Source organism: Moschus berezovskii, chromosome 2 (genome assembly GCF_049115385.1).
Source record: "Moschus berezovskii isolate FMDL1 chromosome 2, NW_MosBer_1.0, whole genome shotgun sequence".
NCBI classification, from domain to species: Eukaryota; Metazoa; Chordata; class Mammalia; order Artiodactyla; family Moschidae; genus Moschus; species Moschus berezovskii.
The window spans coordinates 26,635,148-26,651,259 of NC_142461.1; the positions used below are offsets into that span (position 1 = coordinate 26,635,148).

The 16,112-nt window shown below is 41.2% G+C and overlaps 1 protein-coding gene across 2 annotated transcripts in view; it reads left to right on the forward strand.

Moving 5' to 3' along the window:
- EPHA4 (EPH receptor A4) overlaps positions 1 to 16,112 on the forward strand; it is a 161,145-nt gene that overhangs the window by 116,259 nt on the left and 28,774 nt on the right. For both annotated transcript variants that reach the window (XM_055397687.2, XM_055397688.2), the window contains exons 6-8: positions 5,577 to 5,701; positions 6,708 to 6,867; positions 8,058 to 8,169. In XM_055397687.2, the coding sequence (XP_055253662.1) occupies positions 5,577 to 5,701; positions 6,708 to 6,867; positions 8,058 to 8,169 (397 nt within the window). The remainder of the gene's footprint in view (positions 1 to 5,576; positions 5,702 to 6,707; positions 6,868 to 8,057; positions 8,170 to 16,112) is intronic.

The following is a 16,112-nucleotide window of genomic DNA, read 5'->3' on the forward strand; positions in this document are numbered from 1 at the left end:
TTCTTTTCAATTCATTGATTTTTTTCCCCCCTCACCAAATTAGTAAAATGAAGACTTCATCTGGATCAGAAGGCTTTTTCTTCTTCACCTCATTTCACACGTCCTTAGATGAGCCCCTGCAGAGCCAAGGTGCTGCTGATTTCCTGAATTTTCCAGTCACATGTGCAGCTCTGTTGCCCAACAAATCAGTCTTGACCACAATTCCCCGGCTTAAATTGAAATCCTCTGTGGTTCTCTAATTCACAATGCACCCCTCCACATTCTGGCTTCTTACCCCACTTACCACCTAGTCAAGTGTTTAAAGTTTTTAAACATAAATGCCAATTTAGGTCTACTTTAAATTAAGTTCCACAAGCAAAGACTTACGGACTTGTGTAGAATGACTGCACGAGGATTGAATGGTTGTATCAGCATGATTTGTAAGTAAAAGAAGAAATGGAGGCCATGTTTTGGATTCAAAACTACTGAAATCCCATGGAGAGTGCTAGGAAAAGGTAGTCTCAGACACATCTCAAGACAGGGAAATGGACATTGAAAATTCTGCTTCAAAAATTTAAAAATTAAGGCCTTCATTAAATTAGATCACAAATCTTTCTTTAGAAAATACTCTTTAGGAGTTCTTGCCTTTGTGATTTTTGTCTCTATCTGTCATCATTCTCTAACTACACTACTGTCAACTAGCATGACCAGCTTTTCTGGTTGTGTGCTTTGTCAAAATATTAGCCATTAAAGGAAGCCTGCTTATGTCCAGAGGCACAAGAGTTTCCTAAAAGCAAGCATCTCTTTTATAAAGGAAGTCTGTGGGTAGAGAGGAATGCCTTTCAGTCTAAGATGTGCCTTTTCCTTTTAATGAGCCTACTTACATCAACCCTCAGCTTTCTCCCAGCTTCTTACTCTTCTGCAGGTATATGGTGTGTCTGAGGACTTGATATGATGAGGAAGCCCCCACCTCTTGCTTCTCCCCATTGCCATGAAGAAACTTGGATAAGAATGTTAGCAGGAACTGTTTCTTCAGTTCTAGAAAACGGACTCTCTAGGTTGACAGTAAAGAGTGCCTTCTGTGTTTGTATGTGTGCATGTTCATTTGCTCAGTTGTGTCCAACTCTTTGTAGTCCACCAGGGTCCTCTGTCCATGGGATTTCCCAGGCAACAATATTGAAGTCAATTGCCGTTTCCTCCTCCGGGGGATTTTCCTGACCCAAGGATCGAACCTGCGTCTCCTGCATTGCAGGCAGATTCTTTATAGCTGAGCCACTGGGGAAGCCTGTCTTCTCTGCAAGACTATTAAAAAATTCTCCATCATTTTTTTTTTCCATCAAGAAGCTAAAGGATAAGATATCACTTAATTGGATACCAAAGATTGTATTTAATTTAGCTTTGTTTGCCCTTTTCCATCTTTGCCTTGTTTCATCGGTGCTCCTTAAGTGTGTGCTTAGTGGATGAGTCAGTATGGAGGAAGAGCCAAGTCTGCCTTCCTTCCTTAGGTTTGGGAATGTAAATTGGCCCACTGGGAGGCAAGCAGAACCTTTTCTCTGCATGGTCTTTTTATGTTGACCAAAATTCCCAGTGTGATTGGAAGCCTTCTTTTGAACTAAGGCGTTGATTAGTCAAAGCTACTATTAAACCAGGTATTTGGGATGAGCGTTCAAGCTATTATTTTATTAGTTTATTATCTCCTCTTCGAATTCTGTTAGCAAAGGGCAGAACTCTGAGGTTTTAGGACTCAGAATCTGAAACACTTCTAAACTGAGTAGAGTTTGGCCATGTTTACCAGCTTGTGTAAACCGACCAATGGTGGCATCAGAGATGATTTTTAGGGAAAACCTAGAAGAATGTTATGTAGTTCTAGTTTCCCTGTGTGAGAATTTTCAGTTCTTATTTCTTCTGATTTCCCCAAGGTCAAAATCCCAAATTGGTGTCAGGATTACCCTTAATGCTTCTCTAACACTGGCTAATCTCTTTTTCTTTGGCAAAACATAGAGACTCAAGAGCATTTAGTTTTTTTTTTTTTTTTAACATTGTGTTAATTACTCTATTATTGCATATTGTTATGGATGCATTATTTATATTTCTGTGGTTACCTGCCATTAATTGCAAGTGATAACTGTGGTGAGAAGTTGTCTTTTGAGAGATAAAGTGTGTCATTTTAAGAAAAATGTTGCTTAAATCTTAGTCCAAGCTGCAGAGGGAGGGATGTGGCAGCAATTACATGGGTGGCATGAGAAGACTGGTGCTTGGGAACCACTGGGGGAGGGAAATGATTGAGAAATGCCATTGCCGGATGCCTCCTCCAGGGAAATGAGCCACAGGCAGGCATACAGGGCATGGTGATGGCTTCCAGATGTGGAGTTGGAGGCTGTATTGGAAGCAGCCTAGGACAGGCGAGGAAAGAACCCTAATGTGGCTTGTAACATGGAGGACATCCAAGTTGCCTTTTCCCTCCAAAGTGGCAGTGTGACAAAACCCGGTTTTTCGCAAACTGATGTTCTTCTTGCTGGAGAAGTTCTCTTCCAGGGGGAGGAATGGCTGCCCTATTTACTATTACCATGCGCTTTCCCGTTTTATGACTCAGTTGGTCATGAGTTGCTTTTGTCACCGTGGCCTGATAAAAATGCTCTTCTGAAAATCATCTGTTCGGAAAGAATTCAGACTTTACAGCTACACAACATCATATTTTTTGTCAATTATCACGATTGATTCTTCTTTCCTCTTTAATCTCATCTCCCTCCGTTATTACAACAGCTGAGTCAGCAGACACTCTCCTGGTTTACTTTCACATTTGTGCCTATGAATTCTCCAAGTGGAGCTGCATTAGGAATATTCTACTAGTTAACATGATGATGTTGTTAACAGCCTGCCTGAGATTTTGTGAGCGCTCCGGTGGAGCTCATATTCCCTTTGAATGGGCACAGAAACACTGCCGCTCCAACTCCCGAATTGGAAATCAAGTTCATTTCCCACATGCAGTAGTTCAGGGATAACCCAGCCAGAGAGAAACCATCTTAGTTAATCAGTGCACTCACTCCAAGGGCAGCCAGGCAATTCTTTCCCGAGAAATCTGTCGATTATCAGGCTCTGACCCAGAACATTTCTGAGCATAAGTTCACATTATAACTTTATGATTTTCCTCCCTCCTGCTTTCTTTCTAACAGCCTCGCTTTTCTATTTCATTTCCCCATCCTGACCATCGGAGTTGAAAGAGCCCCTTTTTATGGAGTGGATGGCAAAGTGCTCTGTTAGGCAATATATTTATTACCTGGAGTGAAATGGCTTTTCACAGTCAGGCAACCTTCCTAAACTCCTTGCCGCCTCTACATTTAAGAAATTCACGCCTTGCATTGTGCTGGACAATGGCTCTGTGTCAACCAGTAAAGGAAGAGAGAGAGAATGTGTGTGTGTGTGTGTGTGTGTGTGTGTGTGTGTGTGTGTTGGGGCAGAGAACCTTAATACAGCTAATGAGCACATTTCCGGTTTTCATTTTCTTCAGATGTTCAGTGGCTTCCATATGTCTGCTGCGTGCAACTCTGTTAACTCGGTTTGGTATTACTAACCTTGGGTTCCCTTTGATGGAGGACATGTGTGTTCACTGTATCGAAGCTTCACTTGAGTTTATGCCTGAGATCCAATCTGGAATAGCTTTGGGAACGGATTGGGGGAGAAGAAGAAATAGGGCACACACACTACCATCTCCAGACACCTCTAAAAGAGATGCCAGGTTGTTAGATGGCCGCCTCCATGACCTACTCTGCTGAATGAGCAGGAAGATTCCCTTGTGTGACATGTGACTCTGGTGGATCTGGTTGTGTCCCTTGCCATCAGCGAACCTTTCAGATATGGTCAGGTGGGTTTGCAGTCATCTCCATTCCACTTGCAGATCATTTGTTTTACTTTTTTCTTTTTTTCCCTCTGAGTTAGGATTTGGAAGTTGTATGTATTGGGGAAGGGCAGGAAGATGACCCAGCACAACTCTGGTTCCTCGGTGGTCATTTTTGGATGTTTGTTTTCATGTTGTTGTTTTTGTTCAGTCCCCAAGTTGTGTCCGATTCTTCACAACCCCATGGACTATAGGACGCCAGGCTTCCCTATCCATTACCATCTCCCAGAGTTTGCCCAAGTTCATGTGCAGCTTGTTTTCATATATATTCACAATTCAAGAATGAATAAAAAATATACGTATAGTTTAGGAAGACCCCTAATCTCTGGTTCTGCAGACCAGCTTTGTTAGATAAGATTGCGCATTTCGTGAATGCTCCCTGTTTTCCCTGGAGATGGCACATTTGTGCCATTGTCAGTCACCGCAGAGCTTGATGACAACTGGCTGGAGATGTGACAACCACAGTGCCGAAGCAAGGGGTTAGTCAGCATGGCTTGATAAATCTCAAAGCTGTTTTTTCTCCCCAACTATGATAAAACACCCAGAGGAGGATAGTTTTTTTGTCCTTCTTAGTGGAAAGGTTTTCTACTCAACAAGCAAAAGCAGTATTTCAACTCGTGTAAAATAGTTGGAAAATGCCATCTATGTCCTGAGACTATTGTGGCTTTGTGTTCTTCGTTATTTGTATGGTTATGTTCAAACTGGAAACTCTTTACTATAATTAAGTGGTACTTTTATTTATATTGGAAAGTATGTAAATTATTTGCCTTCCGGCATTCCCCGTAGTACCCTTGGAAGAGTTACACTGTCTCTTGCTTGTATAAAATTAAAGATCAGTAAGACAACACTCGATACTTTGGAGGTAGGATGAGATGCAGTTCCTTTGAGCTTAAGAGGAGATTTTCCAAAAGCTTTTATGGCTTGCAAAAAAATAAACAAGCAGATATAGTACAGTATCGTGTTAGGTGCTCAGTTGAATCCGACTCTTTGCAATCCTGTGGACTGTAGCCTGCCATGCTTCTCTGTCCATGGAATCCTTCAGGCAAGAATACTGGAGTGGGTAGCTACGAGGGAATCTTCCTGACACAGGATTCAAACCTGGGTCTCCTGCATTGCAGGCAGATTCTTTACCATCTGAGCCACCAAGGAAACAAGGAGATAGCATTCTCTATTGTTTACTCGCTCAGTCGTGTCCCTTTCTTTGTGACCCCATGGACTGTAGCCCACCAGGCTCCTTTTTCAGTGGGATTTCCCAGGCAAGAATACTGGAGTGGGTTGCTATTTCCTTCTCCAGGGGCTCTTCCTGACCCAGGGAACATCATCTTCAACAACCTACATCTCCAGCATTGCAGGCAAATTCTTTTCTGCTGATCCGCTAGGGAAGCCCCAACATCCTCCATACTATAGCCTTTCTGAGGAATGGCTACAGAAGCTGTAGAGGTGACACTGTAGGACTGTGGACTTAATAGACTTTACTTTAGAGATTGTCTTTCTAAGACAAATCATATGCTCCCAAAATACTGGAGAGAACCATAAAATGGTATGTGTTTGAACTGGGGATGAGGAAAATAGGAATCTGGAGGAAGGTAAGTCAATACTTCACAGTTTTCTAAGATAAGATGATATTATTGACGGATGCCATCAGTTTTTTCCCACTAATGTAAGACATCGTCGTCTTTTTTTTTTTTTTTGGCCCCAATAGCACCTTCATCCATCGCTTTGGTCCAGGCTAAAGAAGTTACAAGATACAGTGTCGCTCTGGCTTGGCTGGAACCAGATCGGCCCAATGGGGTGATCTTGGAGTATGAAGTCAAGTATTATGAGAAGGTATTACTTGAATGAACAAGGTTCTCCTTTCTCCCTGCTACCCCTCCTCCTTTTACCCTCCTTCCTTCTTCTCTTTTTCTCTATATCTTTTGGCCAGTTACAAATTCTGAAATACTAGTAAATCTCAAAGCCAAATGTATTTGGCTTTCCAGTCAAGTCCAATTGTGAATTTTATGCATTAAATTGCTAGTCTTAAAAAATAGAAAAAATGCATTATGTTCTAATATAACTGTATTTTTTCTTTCTAGTCATGAAAGTCAAGATAGCTAACGAGGTCTAATCTATAAACCTTCTATGAGGGAGAGTGACTCATAAAGGTTGAAATAATGATCTGTTTAAGTAGATTACTGCTATTCAGAATCAAGGTGTGGATTTTGATGACTTTTAATAGAAAATCGGGGAAAGAAAATTACATTCTGCAGCCTCTTAAAGTTATAGAAAGACATTATTTTTACAAATAACTCACCTCTTAAAGGATAGAATTCTGAAGAGAGCTATCTGCATTCAAGGTTGTCGAGAAAATGAACAATTGTCTTCTCTTTCCATTTTAAAGATAATCACTTATTGCCTTCCTTAATAAAAGCAGGAAAAGGACAGGATTTTTTTCCCCATTGAAACCAGATTATAACATTTTTGACATTTTCTAGATGGAAAATAGAAAACAGAAAAGGGACCTTCTTACAGTTGTTATTTCTGTTAAATTGCTGGGTGTGGAGTGAGTAAAGCCACCAACCATCATCTAATGTTCTTTTCAGAAAAAAGGTTATGGGTAAAGATCTGGATACAGTCAATGTCAATAGCGATCATACCTGAACTTCACATTTCTTTCAACATCTAAGTAACAATAGTACTTCTAACATTAAACCGAATATAGTGTTTAGAGTTCATCAATCTCCATTTACTTTCAGCCTCTGAGTGGACTGGCTCAGCTGCTTTAATATTATGTCTGGAGTAAGTGGAGGATTTATTTTGCCACCTTCCTTCATCTTATCCTCTTGTAATGTAGGATCAGAATGAACGAAGCTATCGGATCGTCAGGACGGCTGCCAGGAACACAGATATCAAAGGCCTGAACCCTCTGACTTCCTATGTTTTCCATGTCCGAGCCAGGACAGCAGCTGGCTATGGAGATTTCAGCGAGCCCCTGGAAGTCACAACCAATACAGGTAATGAGTTCTGAGATTCTTTGTACAATCCAGGGCAAATCCTATTCTGTTGAAATCAAAGAGACAGTATGAAATTTTTGGTTAGGCAAACATTCTGTTTCAGAGGCTATTGCTTAAAATTAGATAGCCAATATCTGTAACATAGAAGACCTCTTGGTATTTAGAAAAGACCATTTTTCATACTAGTATCTGATCTGTTTTTTCACATGATTGAGAAATATCTTATTTTTCTCTTGTGCTAAGCCTTCTATAAACTGTGAAAAACAGGATTGCCAAACTGACTAATTGACAGTTGCATAACTATCTTACATTAAGCTGGGGAGTTTTCTCCCTGGGAAGATTAGAGAAGGCACCAAGTTTTTGTTTTTTTTTTCCTCTCCTGTTTATTTCTAGGAATCTGTTCAAAACAAGTCAGATCATTTTTTTTTTATTATTTTTTTAAGGCCCTCTAGACAACTACATCAATCTTTCAACATTGTGAGTTGTACCAACTGGATGATTGAATCAAAATGTTAATAGAGGGCATATCTATGAATAAGCAATTTATATAAGATAACTCCCCTTCATAATTAACAGACCAAAACTGAGCCTAGTAGATAAGAAGCTGCGGGACAGAATTCTCTACACCAGTTCTAGAAAATGATTTTATTCACAAATTATTAAATAAAATAAGAAAAAAAAAGAAAACTCAGAATTAAATCTGAAGAGGTTTGACATCCTTTGAGATTATCCTAGAAGGCTTCAAGGAGAAAGTGGCTTTTGAGATGGGCAATAATAGGCAGGTTTTTTTACTATTTGGGGTGTGTGTAGGGGGAGAGAGGATCATTCAAAAATACTTGTCCTTTTGGAAATTTCCAAATGTCTTTCTCACTAAGGAATTCATCAGATCCTTGAGTTAGAGGTAGCCTGAGAGTAGAAAGGAAAAGAAGAAAAGGCAATGAGTGGAAATATTTACAATAGGCTTTCATAAGAGTTTTCTGGTTGAAGTTTTTCATACAATTATAAAAAGAGTATTTTTATCTCATAAAGGATGTCTTAGAAAGAAAATGCTGTTGCCTGAATACTTCATGAAGAGCAGAGTAGGCCTTGAGCCTTTCAAATGGTGTCAGAGAGTTGAAACTTGTGACAGTCAGAAGTTCTAACCCTTAGGACCTCACCCAAGGTGATGCTTGTATAACTGTCTTTGCCAGTGCCTTCCAGGATCATCGGAGACGGGGCCAACTCCACTGTCCTGCTCGTCTCCGTCTCGGGCAGCGTGGTCCTGGTGGTTATTCTCATCGCAGCTTTTGTCATCAGCAGGAGGTAAGCGCTAAAGCCACTCACGGCCCCACCCCCTTCCAGTTTTTCTGAGGGAGCTTTTTGTCTCCTCCACACAAAGCTGAGTCTTTTGATTAGCATCATAAACACAGCATTTGCATCGCCAACTGGCTCCTCTTTGCTTTGATCTCCCTGCACCCCTGCTGGAGCTGTGGGCTGGACCCTGGTGGCAGCCCTCACTGCAGAGAGTCCTAGAAAGACCCAGCAAATTCCAGGGAACCAAGCTGGAAGCAGCCCATTGGGAGCTTTCTAGATTCTCTAAGCTGTAAAGGTGTTATATTTATACCTCTCTTAAGCCTGGACTGATGGCCAAAGGCCAAAAAAAAAAAAACATAGAAAACTTGGACCTCAACTTTGAATTCTGCCATCTGTCACCTGTGCTACTTCACCTCTCTGAGGCTTTGTTTCCTTTTTGTGAAATAGGGTAATAAAATACCTGACTCTAAGAGCTGTTGACAGGAGAATTTTGATAGGCAAAATAGATAATCCAGCAGACAAGTGCTGGTTTAACAAGATACTGGTTCACAGTAACAGTAACCAAAACACGAAGGCAGGTACTATGCTCCATCTTCCCTTAGGGAAAGCCAGAGACTTTTCCAGAGAGTACCCTTTGAGCACTTTGTGAGCATGACCTTGTTCTTGGAAAAGGATCTAAAACAGCAATTACTTATTCCATCAGAGCTTGCAGTCTAACTTGGTACTTGAAAAACAATCTAGAAAAGAGAACTAGAACGAGTTTGACAGCATATTGTTTTTTGACCCAGTTTTTCTGATCTTGTCGTCATCTCCACCTACTTTGAACACTGCCTGGAACCTCCAGGAGAATGGGAGGGGTTTGGGGGGGCAGCTGCCTGTCTTCAGTGTGTGTGCACATCCAGGCCTTCTTTGTCTCACATGTGGGAATCTTCCCCTTCTCCAACCTTCACCCTCCCTATGCCATCAACTGTTTTATAAGGTGGGGCTTTTAAGAAAAAAGTGTAGAACCCAGGATGTCAAAATGATCCTCTTAATTATAAATCTTTTCATGTTACAGAAGAGGAAACTGATACTCAGAAAACTGCAGTCCTTGTCCAGAATCACCCTGTTGCTTTAGCAGTGGATCTGTTACTGGACCACCACAGCCATGCTTGGCCTCAGGCCACTGTCTGTTGGCACTCTCTGCTTCTGCCTCTTTGGTTGGCAGAACACTGCCTCTGGCTATTTCCACTGGCCTGGGCCAGCCACCATGATTTTCTCTCACTTTGTGGTACATTATAATTAGGACGATGACCATACATCTTCGTTTGCCTGGGTGGTTTGAGTTGTCACGCGTATTTATTAATATCATGTATCTATTCTCCCTCTCCAGAAAGTCCTGGAATATAGAGCTCAATCATCATCACTCTCACATGGTATAGAAAAGCTCCTTATTGAGTGTGGGCACCTGCATTTGTCATTATGTTTGTTCTTTCTGGTGCAAGTCTGTTGGAGTACAGCACTGAATTTTGTCTTGAAGAGGTTAAATCCACCACATTCAGGCCTACTGCTGTCAGACACTACACACATACAGACATACATCTAGACATGCCCACTGCCCTCTATATAATAGTACACCTTAGACTTTGGAAACTTCACCTTGGCCTGAACAGAATCTGAATTCCCAGAGTTCTTTCCTCCCCATGCTTTGGTTTTGTAAGTCCTTCAAGATGGACCTCTTTCTTGTCCATTGCCATTTGACTTTGTGGTATACATATGCCAGGCTCATAAACACATGAAAACTACATACCTTAATCTATATCCGTCTGACAGCAGGCCTGATAGAGCAGGATGAGGAGTATATTGAAAGTACATCAGCATTTGTTTTTGGTATTATATATTTCTGCATTTGAAATTTTTACAGTGTATGTAAAAAATTCTGTCATTGGAAAATAAAGATGTTGAGTGGGTTACCATTCCCTTCTCCAGGGAATCTTCTTGACCCAGGGATTGAATCTGGGTCTCCAGTGTTGCAGGCAGATTCTTTACTGTTTGAGCCACCAGGGAAGAAGCCCTTTTACTTTCATTACATATTTCTATATTTGAAGTTTTTACATTGTAAATAAACTACTTGTGTCATTGGAAAATAAAGAGGAATAAAATCATTCATTACTGCCACCTCAAAAAAATACTTAACTGAAATTCAGCACCCCAGAATGCTCAGAACCATTTGAGATAACACTTGTTTATAGAAAGTAGGAAGGGAACGACAGAGGATGAGATGGTTGGATGGCATCACCAAGTCAATGGACATGAGTTTGAGCAAATTCCAGGAGTTGGTGAAGGACAGGGAAGCCTGGCATGCTGCAGTCCATGGGGTGGCAAAGAGTCAGACACGACTGAGCAGCTGAACCACAGTAGGTCTCATCTTGAGTCTTAACCAAGATTTTGGTTGGGAGAATTCTGTAGTTGTAGTCTAGATTTCCTTTAGCATGACTTTGTTTGTTTGTTTTTTGCATTTTAAGTTGCCCTAAATACAGCAGTCAGACAGGAGTAATTAGAAATAGTTTGCCTTGTTATAAGTGTGTTTTCTCCCCATGTTCTTCTTTGACAAAAAAAAAGAAAAAGGAAAAGCAGATGAGAATGTAATGCAGGAAGACAAGTTTATTAAAATCTGTAGCTACAGAAAATACCATCACAAGCTTGATGACTTAATTTCCTTTCTGCTTTTATTGAACACTTTATTATTTAAGGCAGGATTGATCGAATTTCCAATTATGAGTCCCCACCTTAGAGAATTGAGCCTGTCAAGTTACCCAGCCATGATTCCTGTACCTTCTTCCCCATTTTAAAAAAATAAGTCACTTCTCAAGGCTGATAAACACTGCTTGGTGATTGGTCCTCAATGGATCACTTTTTAGAAAATGAAATGTCAACCCTTTGGCCTCCTATTGATTCTTCTTTCGTGTCAGACATAAAGCTGTCAAGGAAAGGCTGCCTGGAGCCAGGTAGCTGACAGGCTTTGCAGTGGCCAGTGCACGCTCAGCTGATTCTCCTCCGCGCGCAGGCTGTGTGCTCTGTCATGATGACTGTGGATGTTTGAATGGAGTAAGGTCAGGTGAGGAGAAAGGAGACAGGTACAGTGCAGACCAAAATCTGGTCCATGCTTTTAGTGAGGGTACAAATGAAAGATGGTAAATGGTATGCCTAAAACCCACGCTGCAGTCAGCCATCTGGGAAAGGAACAGATAAAACACCCTTGCCTGGAAAAGGATGGGGCTGCTTCTTGCCTCCTAGAGCCACAGATGCAAAGTGAAAGTGTCAGTTGATCTGACACTTTGTGATCCCATGGACTGTAACTTGGCAGACTGCTCTGTTCATGGAATTCTCCAGGCAAGAACACTGGAGTGGGTGGCCATTCCCTTCTCCAGGGGATCTTTCCAACCCAGGGATCGAACCTGGGTCTCCTGCATTGCGGACAGATTCTTTACCATTTGAGCCACCAGGGAAGCCCTGGATGGTTGATAGCAATTTGGTTGCAAGAGTTGTTACCGCTGATAAGGTGAAACCCTATACCCTCATGTCTCCTATGATGACAGGGGACGTTAAAGATGTAAATGAGCAGAGACCCACACAGTGACAAAAATTTTAGTCCTTATGATTACCTCAAAGAAAAATGCTTGTTTGTCATTAAAAAAGAAAAAAGAAAAATAGTCCTCAGGCTCATAGCCAGTGTCTTGCTAGTTTTTTTTTTTTTTTTTTACTATATAACAATTGTTTTTTATTTCACTGTATTTACTTTATACTGAGAAGCCTGAGCTTTAGGCAGATCCGAGTTAATCTCTAATTTCTCCAACGAGAAGATCCACTTTTTCCTTTTGACCAACTTGGAAAAGTAAACATTTGGGGATCTCAGTGAAAGCATCAGACTTCAAAGTTTATAAATTTTATTTATTTAAAATGATATACAGAATACATTGACTTAGACGTATTATATGTTTTTACCATCCACATTATGTTGAGGAAATTAACTTACATTTTTTATAAGCATCTTTGATCAGTGTCTTCCTGTGTCACTTATAAGTTATAATTTAAGGATTCTGTCAGCTTTTCAGAGCATGTAATTATATCTACCATTAGAGGTGCAGCATTTCTTATATTTATGTGATGTTGTCCTTAGAAATCTTCTCCTAGACCACATATGTACATTCCTTTGGCAACGTGGCACCATTTCTTTATATTCCTGTAGGTGTACATTTGTGATTGCCCCAGTGTAACTGCTTTATTGCTTTTAAAATTGATTTTTGACTTAGCAATGACATCATAAGTTTCAATGATAAGGTCATAACCTCAGGACTAATCATTCTAGTGACTGACTGTGTTAAATTCCTCTGAGAACTCTCCCCACCCTTTTGTGTTAATGACTTCATCCGTTTTCCTCCAGAAGCATCCTGAATAGTCTTAATTTAGGTTGTTTTAGGTTAGTGTGTCTTCCCCAAATAGTATTTTTTTTGTTTAGTATGTATGAGAAACACTTTCAAGAAAGGACTAGAATACAAGACGAGCCCTTCTTTTCTAAAAGACAGTTTGGTGATCAGAAACAAGCATTGCCTGATAACCAGCCACAGGTGGCTTTTATACTGATCTTCTGATCATTGCTGGTGCTGCTGGGTTTCTAGTGATGTTCCACAGACTTTCTCTAGTTACAGAGAGTGGCGACCACTCTCTAGTTGCGGTGCTCAGGCTTCTCATTGCACTGGCTTCTCTTGTGGCAGCACATGGGCTCTAGGCACAGGGGCTTCAGTAGTTGTGGTTCAGTTCAGTCGCTCAGTCGTGTCCGACTCTCCGCGACCCCATGAATCAGAGCACGCCAGGCCTCCCTGTCCATCACCAACTCCCGGAATTCACTCAAACTCATGTCCACAGAGTCGGTGATGCCATCCAGCCCTCTCATTCTCCGTCGTCCCCTTCTCCTCCCGCCCCCAATCCCTCCCAGCATCAGAGTCTTTTCCAGTGAGTCAACTCGTCGCATGAGGTGGCCAAAGTATTGCAGTTTCATGTAAGATCTGCATTGGCAGGCGGATTCTTATCCTCTGTACCACCAGGGAAGTTCAGTAGTGAATTGATGTTAAGAAAAAAATGAAATGGCTGTGGCACAATTTGTAAAGGAGGGACACGGATGGCTCAGGGTACGAAATTGTTGGCATCTGTATATTAAGAATTTGAGGCCTGGAGAAGAGGTTAAACAGTTAACTGCAGAAGGTCACACAGCTAGTTAGTTGCTTGATCCGAACAGGAGTCCATCTCTCCTGGCTTCCAATATTGGGTCTAGACAGATTATGTTAATGTCTTCTGAACTGGAAAATAGACCTGCATCAAATGTTAACGTTGACAGTTGTAGCAAACCAGAGCTTCAGGAGTCTCCTCCATGAGGTGATGTTGCTACGTTTGTGTTCTGTGACTTAATGTGTTTCTAATGCATGCTATTAAGAAGTCAGACTTTGCAAGTTGGTGTTGTCTTGTGAAGGTTACAGTTTTCCACTTTGGAGCTGAAACTCTTTTCATAATGCTAAAACAGTTACCGTTCAGTCTCTATCTCTCTCTCCTGGTGTTCTAATTGGAATATTATGATCACGTAAGAATGAATACACTTAAATGTTAGCCTAAATTGGCTCTGATGAAGTCATGTAAATTTCTACAATTAGGGGGCAGATGGTACTGCGGGAACATTTCTGAACAACTTGTGTGCAATCGTACGGTTCACTTCCACCCATTTCAAAATGTTGCTTGTGAAGAGCATTTAGCCGTCATTTGGTGCAGGAACAATGACAGCTTAAGGAAGGGGAAAAAGAAGGATGACTTCGATGAATCTTCGTGGGTGATGCCATTAAAGGCTGGAAAGGGTCCTCCTGGAGCCATGCTGGTTATTACATTGCTTTATCTTCTTTAATTTGCACTTTAGCTGAATAAATTACTTACCTTTTGCTAATTAGTTTTGGAACAGTGAACCCCATCAATCAAATCTGTCGACTTGATCAGGGAAGTCAGTATTTTCATAAAAGTGGGGTGTATACTGGGCCCTGCCACACTTCCCTCCACTATTTTGTTGGTTTTATCGGATAATCAAGGAGCCAGGAGCAGCGTGTTGGTTGGGGGGCAGCACCAGGGGCTCCTGCTGTTCCTGGACATTGTCTGTTAATACCGCAATTCCGGTGGGCTTATTCACAGCTTTCAAAGTTTCACCTGCAGACAAGTCCCTTTAACTTAGTTGAAAGGTTGTATATTTCCTTCTGGAGCATTCACTCACAAACCACTCCCCTCTTTCCCAATTTTTTTTTGTTTTGTTTTTTTAATCAGCTTGCCCACATCTCAACAATTAGAAAATCTTCCACAAAGGTTCCCTTCTGTCATTCAGGTGATCTGCCTCAGATGTCAGTTTTGCACCCTTTTAGATGGTGTGGTTTCCTGCGGGCTGGCTGACCCAGTGATAAGCTCCAGTGGACTTTCTTTCTCTGGACAATAACGGACACATTGTCCTACCCTGAGCCAAAGGAGAAAGGGTCATCAGGTGACAAAGGGAGAGCAGGACTCAGGCTTTTTAGTTTTCAAGGTATTATTAAGTAGTTAATAGGCTACAATTAGCCTTTGAACAGTAATCCTTGTGTTTCTTTGTCAGCATTCCTTGTACTCCACTAGAGACTTTTCCAAGTAACACTCCAAGTAAAGTTTCTTTAAAAATACATCTTCTCTTCTAATTTACTTCCTCCTTCTATGTTTAGAAGTATGAGGAAGGGATGGGCAGGTCAACCTTATAATGAATGATTCTTGCCATTTTGCATTTCCTCTGGCTTTGCACAGACTTCATGAATGTGTTGATGGAAATCAGCACTCCTAGGCTTCTTGAGACTGTTCTTTCTTCTGGTATCTATCAGGGTTTTTGACGAACTCACTGACAATTTAAAGTTGGGACAAAAGCTTCCTTGCACGATGCATTTTTTTTTTTCTTTAAAGGGAAGAAATTCAGATCAGTATTCTTGATCTAAAGTGGTTTAAAAGATATACTTGTAATTTTAGATAATGCTTTTAGGAGCTCTGATAAGATACAATCTCCCGGGCTGGCAGGGCCCTATCACACCCTTGGGACCTAGCCACGTGTTTCCCTGACATAAAATGTTGTTTTCATAGTCCCTGACCTAACACGCTTGTATTTCCTTTAAAAGGAGAGGAAAGGGGGGAGGCGTGGAGGGAACTACATCTTTCATACAAGCGTCTGATTTCAGGTTGTTTAAACCTGTTTAGCTTCTTTGATGAAGCGATGGCTTTTGAGAGCAAGTGGAATTCAATTTAAGTGGATTTACTGATATAAAGTGTGCTATTACTTATAATTAACTCTCGCCAGATATCATCATGTAACTTCATCTCCACTATGAGAGGCAGTGAGCTGGATGTGGCAGACACACTCCTATACTTGCTGGAGAGTCATGGGTGAATTACTTGCCCCTCTGCCTTCATCGTTCTCATCTGTACAGTGGGACTGAGCGTGTCTGTCTGCCGGACTGCTTTCATAGGATTGTTGAGAAGATGCAATGAAGTAATAGATGTGAAGGTTCTTTTAAAGGTTAAATGCAAAGTGAAAATGCAAGCTGTTATTTAAGACTGAACAACTTGCCTTTGAAGTGAACTGTTTATTAAGTGAACTCTAGTAACTTCTAGAGGTCTGAGGTCTGTGTTTACTAAGCTGGTCCCTGCTTTGCAAACAGTTAGGGGAGGATATAATATGTGTAATGAGAGCACTTTGAAAAGTTAAATGCAGTGTAAAAAGGCAAGGTATTATTATTTGCAAGGGAATTATACACACGGAGAAACATCTGTAGGCTCCGAGGGTCTGATTGCAGAGCTGGTTCCTGCATTGCTGACAATTTGGAGAGGAATGTGGGTGAGGAGCTGGGATACATTGCTGTGATTGGGCTGTT